This window comes from Asparagus officinalis, chromosome 4 (genome assembly GCF_001876935.1).
Source record: "Asparagus officinalis chromosome 4, Aspof.V1, whole genome shotgun sequence".
In the NCBI taxonomy this organism is placed as follows: domain Eukaryota; kingdom Viridiplantae; phylum Streptophyta; class Magnoliopsida; order Asparagales; family Asparagaceae; genus Asparagus; species Asparagus officinalis.
The window spans coordinates 22,086,452-22,106,642 of NC_033797.1; the positions used below are offsets into that span (position 1 = coordinate 22,086,452).

General features: G+C 33.9%; 1 protein-coding gene across 2 annotated transcripts; it reads right to left on the reverse strand.

Annotated features, from left to right (window-relative positions):
• Window positions 5,980-14,290, reverse strand: LOC109836913 (probable ascorbate-specific transmembrane electron transporter 1). 2 transcript variants are annotated; one of them, XR_002246127.1, is made up of 5 exons: window positions 14,086-14,290; window positions 13,351-13,399; window positions 13,058-13,257; window positions 6,413-6,796; window positions 5,980-6,339 (listed from the first exon to the last, which is right to left on the reverse strand). XR_002246127.1 is itself a non-coding variant. In XM_020404956.1 (4 exons), the coding sequence occupies exons 1-4, from the start codon at window positions 14,233-14,235 to the stop codon at window positions 6,488-6,490; spliced, it is 708 nt and encodes a 235-aa protein (XP_020260545.1). In that variant the 5' UTR covers window positions 14,236-14,290; the 3' UTR covers window positions 6,341-6,487. The 2 variants fall into 2 exon arrangements, 1 of the variants encoding a protein (XP_020260545.1); XM_020404956.1 differs by lacking the exon at window positions 5,980-6,339 and having other exon boundaries at window positions 6,341-6,796.

Sequence of the window (20,191 nt, forward strand, 5' to 3'; positions counted from 1 at the left end):
GCTCCTTGCCCTGTAGGAAAAATGTGATTTCATTGTTTTAGTTGGGATACAAAAAACAAACTTCAGCTCACCCATCCCACTTTTTCTAATTGGTATACAAAAACAGACTTGAGTACACTCATCCCACTTGATTAAAACATTTTAACTGATATATAAACCAGACCAAGATTTCTACTTAATTAAAAAATGAAAGATATTGAACCTAAACATTTATTTTTTGGAAAGCAATATATTCTAATAATGTCCAATTAATTTGGGTGCATGTAGCGGTTGTGTGAACAAGCTGAAGACATTTTCAAAGTCAATGGAACTCAAAATAAAGTATGCAACCCTGGTTAGCAATTCAATCAAGAGGATCAACTCACGAATCAGAATAAAGGTCCTACAAATTTTTTTTAAAAAAAAAAATCAAAGATACAAATAGGACTTTGAAAATCTATAATTTTAAAAGTTTTAAAAAGTACCCTTAACGTTTGTTGACTTAAAAAAGAGTTCAAAGGAAAAGGTAGCAAGTGATTCTCTTGTGGATCTTCAGCATAAAATGGGACGGTTTAATGCAAAAATGCTAAAGATAGCAGGTGCTATTTAAAGGGAAGGACAAAGTTTAATGAGTGGTTTGGAATTAGATATGGAATTTTGAAATTTTCATGCATGAATATATGTACTCATACATCACGTATTGCAAAGGCTTAGTCAAGCTTCTAATGTCATTAGCTTGGATTTACATCCACATCATCAAACATTACTTTTAGGTATATTCTTGTGACAATATTTGATCGATCGATCACGTTATAGATGCGATCAGTGTACTATCACCAAATCAATCAATAAATGTAATTTCATTGTTCAAATGTTGAATTTTTAGCTTATATCTATATGTTTGATCCATTGCTTACATTTAATAATTTAATAATAAATATTTCCCTAAATAAAATTATAAATTTATAATAAATAAAAAAAATTTAACCACGTGCATTGCACGTGCAATCAAACTAGTTAATATTAAAAGAAAGAGTAGACTTTACTAATAATTAATTGAAAGAGTAGACATTACTAATAATTAATATGAGAGTTTTACAATAACATTAGAAGTTTTAGGGACTGAAGTGGCGTATAATATGATTAATTAACAATAATAATTAATTTAGTTTAGTTAGGATTAAAATGTAATATTTTAAAAATAAGGGTAATATAGTCCATAGAAATTTTTTCTTCAACTTTCTCTTGTAAAGGGAGTATAATTCTAAGTGAAGTATATAATTTTATTTATATTTTAAAATCTCGAGACTTATTCAAAATATGATGCTTAAAATTTTCCACATCTTCTGTTCTATATAAATATAAGTTAAGTCTCTGCCATCATATTATGCGATGAACATTATTTATCAAAGGAACTACATACTATTGCTTGTGGTTAACAAAGGCTTCAAGTCTTTATAGGCTTAATGAAACTTAAATACCTTATAGGTTACAAAAGTTACACTCATATACCTACACTTATATCTTAATGCACTTAAATATCCTAATGTTTTCTAAAATTACATGTTTGTACTTATATACGCAATAATGCACTTAAATATCCTAATGTTTTCTAAAATTACATGTTTGTACTTATATACGCAAGAATACTCTTTATAATTTTCCAAATATCCTAATGTTTTCTAAAATTACATGTTTGTACTTATATACGCAAGAATACTCTTTATAATTTTCCTATGTGAGAGCCATGGTATAATTTTAGGACAATTCTATATTTTCTACTCCTTCCAAAATAATTTATTAACTTGCAGTTATCTATTAATATAGTATTATGCATTATTAATAATTAATATGAGAATTTTACAATAACATTGGAAGTTTTAGGGCCAAGTTAGACAAAATTGAAGTGATATATAATATGATTAATTAATAATGATAATTAATTCAGTTAATTTATGATTAGAATATAATATAAAAAAAAGAATAGGGACAACATAGTTCATGAAAAGTTTTTCCACAACCCCCACTTTTAAAGGTAGTATGATAAGGATCTAAAATCATGTCTGATAAACTTTGCTTATTTATGTTTTTTTTTTCTTATAAGCAGACAGAAAAATTGCCATTTCGGGCCAACTTATTTTTAAGCACTTATAAGTAGGTTTACTTATTTATAATTTGATCCTCTAGATCATTATTAGAAAACACCCATTAAGTACAGGGATTATCACAAAAACTCTCTTTAATTTTTAGATTTTATCAGAAAACTCCCTTTAACTTTGAGATTTCATTAGAAAATCCCCTCTCAAAGTTGAAGTGAGTTTTCTGATAAACTCTGAAAGTTAAAGGGATGTTTTGTGATAATCCCGGTAAAGGGGGTACATTTCTCATATTTTGAAGTTAATGAGGGTTTTCTGACAATCATCCAAAGTTAAGGTATACAATAAAATTTTGTGATCGGAGGTAACGAGGGTTGACACTTATAGATGATATGTTTATACGATTTGAAGTTTGTTATGCATCAATATCTAAGCTACCTTATGGTCCTTATCTAATGATATAAGTTTAATCTCTTTTTTTGGTAATTTGTAAAGCTTTAGTGTACGTGTCTCACCCTGAAACCGATCAAAAAAAAAATTGTAATCTGTTTTAAGTATATTTCAAATTAAATTTAAATTTGGACTATTCTCAAATCATTTTAAAATCCATTTCACTATATCTAAAATTTGAACTTTTTAGTAAATTAAGGCTTGAAACTTTCAAATATAAACCTGTTGTCCATTACTTAAAAGCAAAATCTTACAACAGTAAAGAACACTATGCATGCAACATCAGACAATATTCATTGTTCATAAAACAATAAGACATCATTCATGTAAAGCAAATCATTGCTCATGCTACAGTAAAATTCTTAAGTGTCAAACTCTGTTCAGGCAAGAGGCACTATTCATGCTAGAGGAGATTTTGATTACCATTGTTTGTGCTACAGTAAACCTTTTTAGCTTAATGACATTGTTCATTTTATAGTAAATTTTGATTGACATTGTGTCTTGTTATTTGATTGTTTTTAACATGATAGAGTAAAAAATACAACAAAATTAATGACATAAGACCATTTTTAATTAGATGTGCAAAACAAAACTCTAGGCTACGCTTAGCATGATGTAAATACTGGTAACCTTATAGTGACAAAGTCTCTAGGTATAAGTCATATTGGGTTTCGACCTTTTGGCCAGAGGAAAAAGGATAAATTGCAGAAAACTGAGCACCCTCAAATTTAGGAATAATCAAGAAATCCCCAAATTTAGGAATAATCAAGAAATCTTGGTCAACTTTGACGTTTTCTCAAAAAAGACACTCTTAAAAGAAGCATGAAGCACAATTTTCGCTGTCAAAAATATCCGCTAATGTTATTTTATCCACCTACGTAAAAATTGCACTTAACAGTGTTAGTTTTTTTTAATACTGAGCAATTATTATTATTATCATTATTTTATTATTATTATTTTTGAGGGGGGCGGTGCGGCGGCGCTCCGATGACCACTAAACTTAAAAGGGCTCTTCTATATTTTAAAAGTTATGGGGTTTGTCTGATAATCTTCCAAAGTTAGGGAGGTTTCCTCAAATCTAGCAAAAGCATACTGTTAACCGTTAAGGATTCATGAATGCTTGTCAATTGCAATTTTGCAAAGAACTGAACAGCATGGACTGTAGAATCCTTTTCTGAACTAAAACCATCTTTGGCAAAACTACAACCTAACCTCTAAAAATGCCATCTAACTAGCCCACTGATTTTTCCTACTCAAGCAATTTTATCAAGCAGTAATCTCTTTCCCAAGATGTACAATCAAACTGCTAACACAGCTCCTAATCACATTCAATGAACACTAAAACCCAATTTTGGTCCCAATTAAAACCAACAGCCAAAGTCCCTGGAATCTCTGACCTTTTAGCTTTTGATGACAAATCTATGGAGTCACAGTTTTTGCCTATTTGGGACACTCGGCCAATATATCTGCGGACTCCTCTCCAATAAATACTGACCAATCTCCGCTCTCGGTTCTCCAATAAATCCTCTTTTTGAAAAATAAAAGGATCGGATAGGGGTATTTAGGTATTTACCTTGCCATGGACATTTACATTTCTGAGGAGTATGTGATCAGGCGGCGGGAAGAGAGGAAGAAGATCAGGGAGGCAAAGGGTAACGAAAAACGGACGGCGGATCGAGGGGATGCAGAGGGCGAAGGGAAGAGATGGACGGCTAGGATTGAGAGAGAGAAGGGACATAGTATGGTGAGTGGTGATGTGGTCTTTGGTTGTTTCTCTGCCTAGTGAGCAAATGTGAAATGCCCACCTCTTGGGATGTATTTACGATAGAACCTAAAGCACACTACCGTTTCAAGTTTTTTTGGAGGTCTATTTTCGTTAAACATTGACATTAAGACGGGAATGTGAATTTTGTTTTTGTTTTTGTTTTATCTAGAGTATCTAAGATATTTATTTCGTGGGTTATTTGGATAAGAAAAATTCTCCAAGGACCCAAAATATGGGACCAATAGAGGGGACAAATGAGGTGTCCCCCTCCTACTGGATAATGAGTTGGCCATTATTAATGATGGCCAACTCATTATCCAGTAGGAGGGGGACACCTCACTTGTCCCCTCTATTGGTCCTATATTTTGGGTCCCTGTAGCAAAGCTCTTTGGATAATAATACCTCAATTAGTACATAAAGTTTGGGGTAAATTTCACGTAACCCCTCAAAGTTTGGTCTATTCTGAGATAAAATGAAAAGCTTTTAGAAATGTCAAATCATATTTAGAAAGTTTTGCCCGGTAACCTTTAAATTTCTTAATAACTCTCCAATTTGACATATTTTTGGTGTTTTGTGTCATTTTAAAAGATTTTAATGTTATCACAAAACGGACAAATTTTTTTGGCGAGCTCTATGAAACCTATAACCTCAAAGTTTAATAGAAATGACATGAACGCGGACGACAGTAATACTTTATGCATCTTTTAATAAAAGAATGGAATCAGCATGATTATTTAATTTCACCATAATAGTAATTCATGAAGTCGATTTCTCCCGGAATCCATGTGAGCTTACTAAAGTCTATGATCTGAAAGCAAGCATCTTGGTAGTTCACCCGGCCGGCCCGAACCTGGCCCGGGACCGGATAAGGCCCGAAAAATTTGAGCCGACCGGGCCGAGTTGGTGAAGCCCGACCAGGGTTCGGCACGATTTTTAACTTTATATATATTATATATATTTTTATATTTTTTATATATAAGTATAGTGTGATATGGTCATTAATGTATAATTATATATTTTTAAGTGTATATTATCATTAATGTATACTTATATATACTTACATATATATTTCTAAGGTATACTATATATATAATTATAGTATAATATGGTCAATAATATATACTTACATATAATATATAGCTATATACTAATATAGTAATATGTAAGTATATACTAATACACACTTATATAAATATAATAAGATTAATCTAAATTTTTATCAAATTTTTTAGTAAAAAATAAAAAAATAAAATATACAAAAATATACAAAAAAACAAAAAAAATCAGAGCCGGCCCAGAGCCTAGCCCGATTTGGCCCGAACCCGACCTATCGGCCCGGGCACCTGCACCTTAGGTCCAATCCGGGTTAGGCATTTTGACCGGCGCGGACCTGGCAATCCGGTCCGGGCCATGTCGGCCGGTCCAACCCGTTTGGACAGCCCTAATGATAGCAAGCAAGATCATGTTTAGGTCGTGAAAGTCACATACAACTAAACAAGTCTAACATTTTCTATATATTTTATCAAGTAGTTCATTAATGAGTTTCTTAATTTCACTAGCGGAGAATCCCCGATAATTGTCTTTCCATGACTCCAACAGACAAAAAAACACAAGAAAAGCATTAAAACGTACTGGAAATTTACCGTAATCAAGAATTATAAGACTTAAAAGCTAAACCATTATTAATAATATCCAAAAAATGCGGATACTTCGACTCAAATTTTATTTTTGGATTTTCAAACTGAAAACCTGTATCATTGGATGGTTGATGTGGCTCTAACATAGAAGCAACAAACAGCGAAGGATAAAAGCAGCAGTAGCGAAGAAGCAGCAGCAGTTCGACGGTGTGCGGCCAGCAAACACTGTCACGGTCCAGAGTAAGGACCATAGACTGCCACGGCATCTGTCGGCGGCAGCGTCGAATTCGCTGGAAAGAAGACACAAATGCCATGAAATTCTCCACTGATGCTCTATAACAGCGGCTGTTCTCAGTATAATTTTCACCCAAGAGATAAGAAAACACTTGCACACGCAGAGAGAGCATCTAATCTGAAGGACAATGATATCAACAGAAGGTACATAGATCAAGGAGAGTTAAATTATTGTTACACCGATAACTTACCTCATACACGCACCAAATATAATTCACCATAGTAAGTAATACTATGTTCGCATTTAGACATTTAGTAATGCGTATTTAACTCTCCGATATGGAGCTATAACCAACTGCGTCTTCAACATGAACAGGGGCAATGGCCGATATCACAACTGATGTGCCGAGCAATACCACAACAAGGGCAGTGAAATTAACCAAGTACGCTTCAGTACCATATTTCGCAAGCCCTGAACTCTGGAGGAAGGTGAGCTTCTCAAGAAGCCCGAGTTGAGCAGTAGCGACGGCAAGTATGTAAACAAAGAGCCCCAACAGCACGTGCCATGGAAGTGCATCACGTCTTATATTTGGTGCAGCTCCAGGGAAGAAGAAGGTTACAAACCCAAAAATCCACTGCATAAATGGCAAAACACGATAAAAGGCTACTAGCCAATTTTCAATGAAAGAACTTAAATTCCAATAGTTTCTTATTTTCTATCTTGTTTACAGTCACCAACTGTTCAATTATTTTCATAGTGGTCATGATAACCACATTGTTTTGAGAGTTCTTTTTCGGCTAAATCGCCATATTGGTATTTTTAGAAAGACACACTTTTCCAATTTAGTACTTTTTTTTTCTCCGGCCACATTAAGGTATCAATATTGTATTTCTACTTGTAAGACATGAATGCTCACTGTTGGCGAAGAATTTAGTGCAAAAACGTCACATGACAATCACATGACCTTTTATGGGCCTTTTTAAACGTTTATGTGACAGTGATTTAATGATATGTCAAGAATATATGACGATTAATAGTCTGAGATTCGTGAGATATGTGAAATTTATATGTTTTGAAGATCTTTTTAGTCTAAATTGAGCATGAATATTAATGGAGGTATCACAAGAAAGTTATGCGATGATCTTATGATATTTTCATGCCAGATTCTAGCTGCAAGTATTAATGCCTTATTGACATTCAATATTGATATCTTAATGTTTGCTGAAGAAAATAAAAATACTATATCGGTAATTTAACTGTTCTTTTTTTTAACTCCAAGTACCTTTTTAGTTTTGGACATATTGTGGCCCCATCCTAATAGCACCACAATTAGTTATTTACAAAGCTATATCTATCCTACACTTATATTGATCTTCATAGTTGATTTCTACTCTCCTTGTTCCAATAACTGTAGATTTCAAGACATGAACTACTTACTTTAAATTTAAAGTTTTGGCTAATTAGTTTACTTAGTGTTATAACAATAATGGTAAAGCTTTTGTCCTAAAACTTTCGTGATCCACTACATGAATCCTTTGGTTCCACTCAACTATGAATCCTTTGATTCCACTTAATTATGTTTCGGTTGTTCTTTGATTCCATTCAACTATATTTAGTCTGTCCTTGATTATATAAACTACAACGATATCCTCTTTATTTGCCTACTTCCATGTGCATCTAGACCTACCTCAGTTCTCACATGCTATTTAACCTAGGAGCCTATCACTTCACTTAGTTGGTCAACCCATTTTTATATGGCACTATTACTCATATTACTCGTAAGAGCATCTCCAACAAGCTCCTAGTTGGGAGTCCTTGTTGGAGAGCTCTCAAGCCCTCTCAAGACCATGGCTCACCATTTTTAATGTCACATCACGCTCCTAACTAATGTTGATCTCTAACAAACTTCTAGTTAGGAGCTCCAACAATATCAAAAAAACTCATCTTCTATTTTATTTTTATTATCCATTACTTTCAATTATATTTAAACATCTTTTATTTGATTCCTAACCGTTGGACACGGTCTTCGAGGGAGCACACGCTTTCATCGACAACCAACATAATCCTATCCACTGGGCACAGTCTTCGAGGTAACCCGCGGTCTTCGAGGTTGCCTATATTTCCACCGATAACCGACAGATTCATATCCGTTGGACACGGTCTTTAACGGAGCATGCACTTTCACTGACAACTAACAGATTCCTATCCGTTGGGCACGAAGTTCGAGGTATCACGCACTTTGTCCGTCAACTGACTGATTCCTATAAAATTCGACACCTTCTCACCTCAACCCATCATCTCCCACAACAAAATATCTAGCTCATCTAGCTCAAGCAATAATAAAATGATCAAGACGTTCTTTCTTATGGGAGTTGTTGTCGAGAAAGAAGAACAAGAGAAAGTTGGAACTTCATGTTAACACAAAAGACGTATCGTGCTTCATCGAAACCGACTAGAAGGCCACAATCGGTTGTTCTAAGATTATTTTACAGACACACCAACCTATCCTCTTCATTATTTTCATCGAAGATTCAGAATGTCACGTTCGTTATTCCTTCAAATCCACAACGCAGTCGTCGAACATGACGAGTAATTCATCCAAAAGAGGAATGGTGTTGGATAGTTAGGATTATCTAGCCTTCAAAAAATTACTATAGCTATGCGAATGCTCGCATATGGAGCATCCGCCGACTTCATTGACGACTACGTTCGGATCGGTGAAAGTACGTCGATTGAGAGCCTGAAGAGGTTCGTTCGATTGATTATCGACATCTTTGGGGAGGAATATCTTCGTTCACCGACTAATGAAGACGTTGCACGCCTGCTTGATGAAGGTTCACAACAAGGTTTTCCTGGTATGCTTGGGAGCATCGACTGCATGCACTGGACATGGAAGAACTGTCCAACCGCCTGACATGGTATGTATATTGGGCATTTTCATGAACCTACAATTATTTTGGAGGTTGTAGCTAACAAAGATTTTTGGATATGAAATGCTTTCTTTGGACTGTCGGGGTCTCACAATAACATCAATGTTCTATATCGTTCATCGATTTCCGCACAGCTTGTAGAGGGAAGAGCTTCATCGTGCAACTATACTGTCAATGGGTATGAGTACAATATGGGATACTATCTCGCCGACGGGATTTACCTAGAGTGGTCCACATTAGTGAAGACTATTCCAGCACCTCGAGGAAAAAGAATAAGTATTTTGCTCAACAACAAGAGAGCAGGAAAAGATGTCGAGCGAGCTTTTGACGTGTTGCAAGCTCGATTTGCGATTGTTCATGGACCAGCACGTTTCTAGCAACATAGTGTGCTGAAAGACATCATGACAGCTTGCATCATAATGCATAACATGATCGTTGAAGATGAATGAGATTATCAATTTGACAACTTCGATTTTTTTGATTCGATACCAGTGGTTGAACCTTCTCATGTACGGACGGTGCCTCTAACTGAGTTCATCCAAAATCATCATCGGATCAGGAACACACAAACACACAAATCACTAAAGAATAATTTGATCGAGCATCTGTGGCAGCTCAAGAGATTCTTAGTCGAGAATTAAGTTTCTTTGTCTAATGTAATTTCAACGAACTTGTTCGAGTTGTTGTACTACGCCAATTTTAATTTTAATAAAATAGTTGTATTCATTCAATGCTAAAATTTTCAACTGCTAATACAATCATAAATCTAATACAATATAATATATGATAATTAGGAAGAACCCTTAGATATCCACCTCTCTAATATCTCTGCCTGACGCATTTCAAAATATTGTCATTGAACTGAATTGAGTGTTGAGAGATTCATCTTCATGATATCGTCATCTTATTTCTTCTGTTTTAGCTTCATATTTTGATTAGTGGTTTGCTTCACCCACGCGAAAGCCTCTCCCATGATGGACTTAGCGGACTCAGAGTTTTTCACATTTTGTTTTCTCTTGAGCTTTGTCGCTTTCCTCCCTTCAGGTCTTGCTATAACATCATCCGAGTCAGTGTTCAACTCGATGGGGGTTGCTGGAGAGGAATTGTTTGGTGAGGAATCAAAGTTTGTGGTTTTTCTTGGCTGTGATCGAATCTTATTGTAAGTTTCAATCTGTTGGATCCACTTTTGATGATGACGTAACTCAACCCAACAATGGTCAAACACAAATGGCTTACCATAAAAAGATTGGTATAATTCTTTTACTTCTGCAGATTACACAGGAGTTAAATTTAGAATAAGTAAACGTATGACGCTTGAAGAGAACGGTGAAGAAGACAAATGTGCACTATTCTTGATCTGATCTTGCCAGGGAGAAGGGTATCCAACAAACAGAGTGATGCTTCTGTCATATCTTTATTATAAGAGTCTATTTTTTCATTTTTTAGGAATCCGTATAAATAGACTGTTTGGCTTAGTGTTCGTATAAAACTATAAAAAGAGGTTGTTTTCTTGCAATTTTTGCAAAAGGAATTTTTCTCACCTCAAAGGAAGTGCAGCTAGGCTATCCATCATAACATAATATAGGAAAGCCCCCCCTTGTCAACTCCATACGAATGCTTAGTTTGCCGTGAATGAGAATTCTTGTTGCTTGTTGGCTCCTTCCTGTTGCAACCAATACTAAATGGCAATAGTCTTTTCACGTTAAATGCCTTGAGACCAGCGGGAAGTCAAAGTCAGGCAGCTTGTCCCCAAAGATTAATTCACTTTTCTTTGTCAAATAGTTATATCTATCAAGATTGCAGACCTCAGTTATCGTGCTTTTAGGGCTAATACCAAATCTACTGTATAGCGAGTTTATAAGTATCTTGTAAACATAGGACATCGCGTCAGGAGGAGCCCATAGGTGTTTATAAGTTAAATATTTACCTGATCAATAATTCACGCACCAGATCTTTGTCTTCCTTCAATCTGAGCAACACACCCGCAAAATTTGTTGACGAACAATTGAATCATTGACCAACGATGCATCATTTGGTTTAGTGTGCGGCTCGTTGGATAGGTGGAGTATTAGATAAAGTAATCGTTAGCTCTGTGTCAAAACTTATCTTTGTGTTGCCCCGTACCTTGGATGGTGTCTTAGCTCGTGTTCAGCCAAATAGATACAAGAAGCTTATCCTCGTGGATAGTCTAATTTTCGGATCACGTGTAAGCCTTCTTCTTCTTTATGGTCGGTGTTTCTTAGGATGACACTTGTTGTGTTGTCGATTGCGAGAACTCATGGATGAGATGACCTTCTTCTACGACGTCTATGTAGAACGACGGGTATAAGGCCGATCCTTCACCGGTAAGGAGTTGCGAATAAAAGTTTTGGGAGGGATCCATAAGATTTGTAATTTGATAGGAAAATATAGAATTTTTTTTTTATGAGAGAGTTGTGTGGAATGTTTTGTGTAGTGAATTGAGTATTTATAAAAAAAATTATTGTTCATGACAATTTTTTAAATCTCAACAGCTAATTTTTAAACGGCTAATTTACTGTTCATGCCAATTTTGAAAAATCTTAACGACTAATTTTTAAACCGCTATTTTTAAATTGTGCTCAAAGGTAGGGGTTTTTTGTAAAAAAAAAATTTAATGGCTGGGAGCTCCCAAGCGCTCCATGGCACACCTCCCTAGGCTGCGTGCCACGCCAGCCCAAGGATTAGCCTTGGGAGCTTGCTGGAGCATCTGCAGCAAGCTCCCACCGCCACCTCAGCCTTAGGAGGTGAGGTGAGAGCTTGCTGCAGATGCTCGAAGAGCCGGTTGTATCAAACATATGAACTTCGATATTTGTTGAATATATGTTGGATAATCTTTTTCACATATCCAAAAACCAGTAACATATTATTGGCATATCCAAGACCCAAAAGGTAAAAAGTTGCAGTGGTAAATCAAGCTCAGGAGCCATTGTTCTGAATTTGTGGTTTATGTTTACAAATAGAGCTTACTTTAATCACTCATTATCCACAATGAAGCTCATACCTCATCAGATGCTCTCTCTAATACAAACACAACAGCTATTACTGAAACTAGTAGTTCAAACTTTGTTCTAAGACTAAAAAATTGTATGTCAATTTGATGTTCTTTCTGTTATTTAGATGTTTCATACTATTCTACCCAGCTTAAAGATACAATTGTTATGACAAATCCCCAGGATAAACTACTATCAATCACACGAAAGTACTAAAAGTATCGAGAACACAAGAACATAAGGATATATGTGGTTCGACTTGTAGCCTATGTCCACTGGCGATGGAGGAGAATAACTTTACCAAATTGTGAGGAATATAATGTGAAGATCTCTCAATTGCCCAATCCCTAACACACCCCAAAAATCTAATGCAACTCTCTCAAATAAAGGAATAAAAGAGAGAGAAATATCAAATAGGCTTCACAAGAGGATTATCTGTTCTTAATTGGTGCTCTGTAGATTGATGATTATAATTGGCTTGGAAGACTATATATATATAGGCTTGAAGACCCCAACTCCTTGCTGCCTACGGAATAAGAGTTCTAGTGGGAATACAAGTCCACGTGCTCTTAAACCCAATAAGAGTCCAAGCCCGTAATGACTTCTATTCTTGTTGCAATTAGAGTCCTAATAAGAGTTCACTTGCGGCTTTCCTTATCACCGACCTATGCACACTAGGATTGCATTGATGATGACCAACTTAGTTCCTAATCAAAATGGATCCTCTCAGCCAAGTCTATCCAATAGAGGAATCTCTTGATTCAAGTCCATAGTTGAGTCACGCTAACAACAATTAACACTGATTCTTCAGTTCTTCGGAACATTAGAACAAGTGATTGTTTTCTTGTTTTTATGACATCAAATGGATTAAAAAGTTCAAAGTAAAGGAAAACAATGGAATTTTTCAATGACAATCATAAGTAAGAATATCAGTAATTTCAATAAGATAATTACCTGAATGCCGTATAAACAGATTGTACCAAGTCCAAGCCAAGAGTGCAAGCTGTAAAGATTGGCAATTCCACTTTCATTGTGAAATTTGAAGGCAGCATAGATTCCCACAGCACCAAGAACAATCGCAATCCCATGGAGAATCAAATGGATCAATTTCTTTACTTCTTTACTCCATGGAAGACCTCTATAGCTCATTATTGCTGAAATTATATTTGGACAAAACGAATACGAATAAGTTTTGCTCACTCACTTTTTTTTAAGAGACAAATAATCCTTGTATTAAACTTGCACACCTTCACCCCCGAGGATAATAAAGCCGATCAGCATGAGAACTGGATGAATCTGAGAGAAGATAAAGAAGTTAAAAATCACAATTTTAGAGAAAAAAATCATTCAAGGGCATAAAAGATTAGCTTAAATTTGCCCTGGAGGTGTGTTTGGGGTTGGTAATTGAAAAGAGGCAATATGTACAAAATACCAGGCACAAATAGTACCCCCCCTCAGATCCTTCTTTCAACAATATCAAATCCTAGATTGCGATTAAACATTCATTTATTTAAGATTTTACTGAAAGACCCAAATATACGAAGGAATGGGTTCATCTTTTATTTGGATGGATTGTTTCGAAGTGTTGGTAATCATCAAATAGGAAATAATATCTTCTGTATACGCTAGATAAATTCCACTCAAACTGCTGATTAAAGACACTAGTACTTGGTAATTTCATTTTATCCACAGATGAATTCGAAACCCACATGATTTTATCAACTAGATGGAAGTATAATAATTAATCTCTACTGAATTAATAATATATCATAAAACAACAAACATGTAGATTGGGAACTAATATGGTTTTTTTTTCCCCGGCCCATGTGTGTCTCAGAGGATAAAGATGATTGGACAACGAACACCCAATAGAAGCAAAGCAAAGAATCAACCACAAAACAATAAAATTCGCAATTAAATTCCATAAAATAAAATGACGAGAGGGGATCATAATAAGAATAAATTTGTTAATACTAACTAACATTGAAGATGAGATTCTTGTTGGTGGCCTCAAAGGCGAGGCCTCCCCGAAAATTGATGCACCAAACGAGCACGAGCACCGCCGCCGCCAACCCCAGCACGTGCGATGCATACGTGAACGGAGCTGCAGTCACTCCGACTAACCTACCCATTCTCTCTCTCTCTCTCTCTCGATTTTTTCCCCGCAGTCGACAATCTGATCTCTACAAGTATTCTTAATAACAAAACGCTAAATAGCACTTTAATACTTCAAAGATTCACTTATTTGGCACTGAGATACCCTCTCTTATTTTTTTAACATTTATATACACTAAGTTGTTTAAAATTAATAGGTTGATATCTTATATATATATCCTAAGTTGTTTAAAATTGTTAGGTTGATATCTTTTATCATGCAAACTTAAATATTTCACATGAATGTTCCACTACAATACTTGCAAACTAATTATGTAGTTTTCTAATCATTGATATTTATTAAATTTATCAGTAAGCTTATCTTAGCTTTAACTTAAAGCAGAATTAAGATAAGTTTCAAATAGAATTTTGCTAAGTTTAATAGTAAATTTAATAACTATTAACATTTGCACTTTGCTACTCCAAAGATTACACTGTTTTTAACTTTAATATCTCAAAGTTTTTTTGACACTTTAATACAAACGTCTACACCTATTCTAAACTTAGATGCCTTAAAGTTTTCTTCTAACATCTTAAAATTTATACATTTCTATAATTTTGCTATCCCAAGGTTTTATTTTTAACGTTTTGATACCCCAAAGTGTGGGGGTATTAAAGTTACAAAATACATAAATTTTACAACATCAAAGTTAAAAATTGTGTAAACTTTAAAAAATCAAAGCGCCCGAAATTTTTTTTTTAGAGTAGCAAATTAAAAGATATAAAGTTTGAAATATTAAAGTGTCAAATATAATCTTTAGAGTAACAAATTAAAAAAAATGTAAAGTTTGAGATATTGAAGTGTCAAATAAAAAGTTTGATCAAGGAAGTTCGTAAAAATGTGGACTTTTGGGTACCAAGGTGAGAATAACTCCAAGAATGAGGGTGAGAAAAGATTTTAGCCATGCTGTATCATTAACGCTGTCCTTATCTCTTCGTTGTATAAATTTATCGCGTCTCTACCAACTTCTATGCCGATCTGGCCGTTCAATTCCCGTCAGATTTAAGAGGTGATATTCTTTCCACGTGGGATGATCCCCACCCTACTGCAGTCAGCCATGACGTCGTCGATTAGTTGATTTTATAGTATAAATTAATTGATTGATAAGTTCAAAAATAAAAAGAATATAAAGAATTAATGAAAATGAAAAGAAAATATGAAATCTACTAAAGTTAGGATTACTCTAAAATTTTGAACAAATAAAATGTAACTTTAGTAAAAGAGACTATAAATAAACTTACAGTATATGTTCACTGCCACAATAACACTTAGGCTTCTTATCTAGAGTCACAAACCTCTCAAGATGATAAGATTCAGAATGTTGTAATTTTTCTAAGTCAAATCATATGAAAGATAAAATACCACAAATCGAATTGAGATGGTTTGACATAATAAATGTCACAAAGTTTCCCAATCAAAAGAGAGGGTAAAATTATCAATAGAGTAAAGATGATGGTATGTAAGTCTGAAAAACAAATAAATTTACGATATATGAAAGTAGTTAATTAGAGGGCAATTATGCTAAACCCCATGAACTTCTACCATTTTATAGAAAACACTAAACAACTTTCAAAATCATATCATATCATATCATACCACGCTTCTTATAATAGTGTGAGTTTGGGAAAAACTTTTTACGGTCAATATTATCCTTAATCCTTTTGGAAATTACATTCTAATGTTCTTCTCCTAATTAATAATATATATTCAAACATTTTAAAGGTAAAATTTTTAACCAAATTTTGATATGAAAAGAGATCAAGAACTAATTCTCTATCTAATAATTAGAAGATGACTTGTGTCCAACCAATTCTATATTTCTAAGAATTCTTATTAAATTATAATTATTCATATCCATAATTAGAAAATCATATCCATAAAAAGTAAAAGATCCTATCTATAAAAAAGTAGAAAATTCTAATAATCTAATCTTTGTTAATTCTAAACAAAATGTTATTGGGTCCTTTTATTTTGATAATGATTTTACAAACAATTTACAACTAATATTGTTTTCAATATTTTTTTGTGTTGTTTAGTATATACAGGAAATCGAGCTAAACAAGATATATTGAAGCTATGCATATCAAGTCAATCAATCTAAGTCCAAGCTTCAGAAGATTCTTTTCTGATATACTTAGTATAAGATTATATAATGTGTGTTAATTCTATAAGCTCAAATAAACACACACATTATATTTGTGATTTTTCATGAAAATAGGTGTTTTTATACAAAATACATTCAAATATGTTTTGGACTATACAAACTATGTTAACATCTTTTATTATGTATATAAAAAGATTACACAAGTTTTCAGAACTTGATTTGAGCTAAAATGGCAAAATCAACATATTTGAAAAATATGTATTTTTGCATTTTTGAATATTTCTGAGTTTTCACAAATGGTAAGAGCAATTTAAAAAATTCCTTTTCCAACATGTTCATATTCATGATTATAAAATTTTTCCAAAGTTTTACATTTTTTAGAATTTATTTACTATTTTTAATAGAGCCTCAAAACCCATATTCAAAAATCGTTTCAAGCTGATAACCTGTTATCAGTCGACTGATGACATCATCGACTGATAATTCGACTGAAGAATGTGCATGTAATCTTTAAAAGTTTCTATTCTATTTTGGTTACTGATGATCCATCAGTCGACTGATCAGTCGACTGATAAAGACAGTCAGTCGACTGATGAGCTGTCTGACACCTACAACGGTCAGCTCATCAGTCGACTGATGATTTCCTTCAGTCGACTGATAAGCCATAACAGCTATTTTTCCAGCTTTGAGTATTTTAACGTTTTTGCTGGTTTTCATTGGGTTTTGTGTCTTAGTTTTTCTTCCTATATAAACCCCTATTGTTCTCCTCAGAATAACTATTCAAGAGGGTTTTAACAAGAGTTTAAAAGTGTTTAAAAGAGTGTTTAAGTATTTAAGTTTGAGTTTACAAAGAGGTGGCTTGCTCTTTCAATTGAGGAATTCATCCTCAATCTTCTTCATCCTCTATTGTGTTTATAGAGAAGTTTTTCTAACTCTTTTCTCTAACAATTTATTATTGATTTTCATATTATTATTATTGCTAGTTTGCTAATTGAGTTAGGTTTTATTTACACTCATTTTATCACACACACCCTATTTGAGCTTGTAGGATTTCATACATCATATATTGGGTTGTGGGTTTGTGATTTGTGAGATTGAGCTTACATTGAGTTCTCATCTAATTAGAGAACATTTTATTGTAATTGAGCTTTATTGTGAATTGCACATTGTATTACACTTGTACACCGAGAGAAGTGTGTGATGAGAGACGGGGTCGGTTCCAAGAGGAGTGAGGTCGGTAGTAAAGCCTAGTGAGAGGTGGTAATTCCAAACACTTGAGGAAAGTGACACGGGCTAGGCCAACACTTAGAGGGTGTAAAGTGTATTTGCAAGTGTGTAAGTTGTAAAGTTTTCGGTGAACTAGAAACTCGTATTGTGAAGTGTAAACTTTATTCGGGTGAGCGTAGAAAACCCGGTTGTGATAGTGGAGATCTTCTCGAGGTGAGGAGCGGAGACGTATAGTCGTGGGGACCGAACTCCGTGATCATATCTTGTGTTTGCGTTTGTCTTTTGCGCACTATCACTTGTGTTTATTTACATCTTGTGTTTGCGTTTGTCTTTTGCGCACTATCACTTGTGTTTATTTACTCTTGTTCATATATCCTTGCATATATCAAATTGAATATCAAGATTGTTAGGATATATTTGTTAATAAATTTTAATCGGCATTAATATCTAATAAGATTAGCAATAACCCTATCCCCCCCCTAGGGTACTTTCAAATGTAACTATCCAAATTATTTTGAGAGATAACTGCATCTCATTAGAATATCACTAGCCATTAGGTAATGAGAGATAGAGATGAGGTACGGTAGAAGCTGTAATTGAGGCAATTAAGCTAAAAAAGTTCTAAATTGCAAGAGTAATAAAATGGAATGGAAAAGAGCATTTAAATAAAGAGGAATCTAATACTCATTAAATAAAAATAATAATTTAAAGACACGATCATATGTTCAATTTTGTGAAACAGTCAAAGTTAGTTGTAACGCAATTTTATGTCTCAAAAACAATAAGTCACTCAACTAAGAAAAGGATATATATTAGCGTGAAATATGTTAATTAGTCATTTTATAGCTTGCTAAATTTAACAATCCGAAATGTAAACATAGAATATAAATATATTATCTTGGAAAAAAAATTCTCATAATTAAAATTCATACATGATTATTGGTTATTGATATTTCCTTAGAATATGCATGGGGCATCACATTATATGAAAAATTATTAGATTATTAAATTGTGTAGAGTATAAAATTTAGGATTTTATAGTGTGGATTCGTGCAAATTGTAAGATGACCACATCAGATTGCAATGAAAATTAAATTATTTGCATAAATTTATGAGTTTTCATAAAATGGTGACCTTCATGTATTATTTATTGTAAATTATATTTAATGTGAATTGGCTATGTAATTTCACAACCGAGTTAAGTAAGGAAATAGACAAAAAATAAACAATAATAATATTTAGACATGTGCAATGCGCGTGCATCCAACCTAGTCGCATTAAAAGCACAATAATTTTTTAGAATTGTAGAAAACCCCCAAATAATTCCACATTTTGCAAATAACCCCCTAAATTATAGCCAGAAAGTATGAAAAGACATTTTGAAAGTAATTGGAAGTTTAGTATAATTTATCCAAAATATACTGGGGTATTGCGCAAAAATTATTTAGGGTTTAGTGTAATTTTGAAAATTATTGGGAGTTTACTGCAAATGCTGAAAGGTCTCGGGGGGTTTATGTAATTTACCCTTAATTAAATGGAGAAAATAGTCCTAGATAGAACTATAAAAAAAACAAAGCTGGGATTAGATGATTTATTATTCTTGTCAATTGTCGAGCCAGGCCAAGCCAAGACGGGACCACGGTAACAGAGTTAGATATTTTGCAACCGCTTCCAAATTCTCCTCATTAGTTTCACATATTGTTCGTGTAGATGGCCAATGGTTGTTGGTCACGTGATAACTCATTTGTCAGGTGGCTTTGGAAGTCGTAAGCGCGAGCGCGTAAGGCCCAACAAGAGATGCTTACATAAATTCCCATAAAATTGAATCCTAACAAGGTAATTCTTCTTTTTAGGGAAATAAGAAGGTAAGGGGCTGTTTGGTTCATTTATTAACTCGGTGGAAAAGTTTTACACCGCCTTCACATCAGATTTTTTGTGGCCACGTAGGATATTAGCTTTCCGTCGGGTTTTTTTCCCATCTTTGGTTCACTAGGGTTGAAGAAGGGAAATTCGGTGAAAATCGCCGCCACATCAGATTTTTTTCTCTCCCCCAATTCCTTCCTTAACCACGTGAAATCGACGAAAACTGCAGCCACGTCGGCTTTTTGCCATATAAACAAAAGTTTTCCCTTTTTTTCATGCGAACCAAACACAAGAAAAATAAATATATGGTTTCCCACCATTTTTTTGTGCGAATCAAAGCGAAACAATCTATTTCTTGGAAAATTTTGGAAAACTCAAAACTTATGGTTTTGTACATGGAAATGCATTTCCCTATATCTAGGAAACGAACCAAATAGCCCCTAAATGTTAACTACTAACATGTTTTAAAATAAAATAATTTGATTTATTTTAAGCCTCTAAGCTGATATTAGTGTTAGTTTTATAGCAGATTTTGAACTAATTACTTGTAACCAAACATTGAAGTTTCCATTAAAAATACAATTTCATAATAAAATTGCAGGCATCAGCAACTATATACACAACATCTACTGCATTTTACTTTGACAACAAAATAAACAATCTTTTAGCAGACTTTTAACTCTTTGATACGTCATTGTAAGCATTTGTGGGCTTCAACAAGAGAAGGAGCAACTGCAGA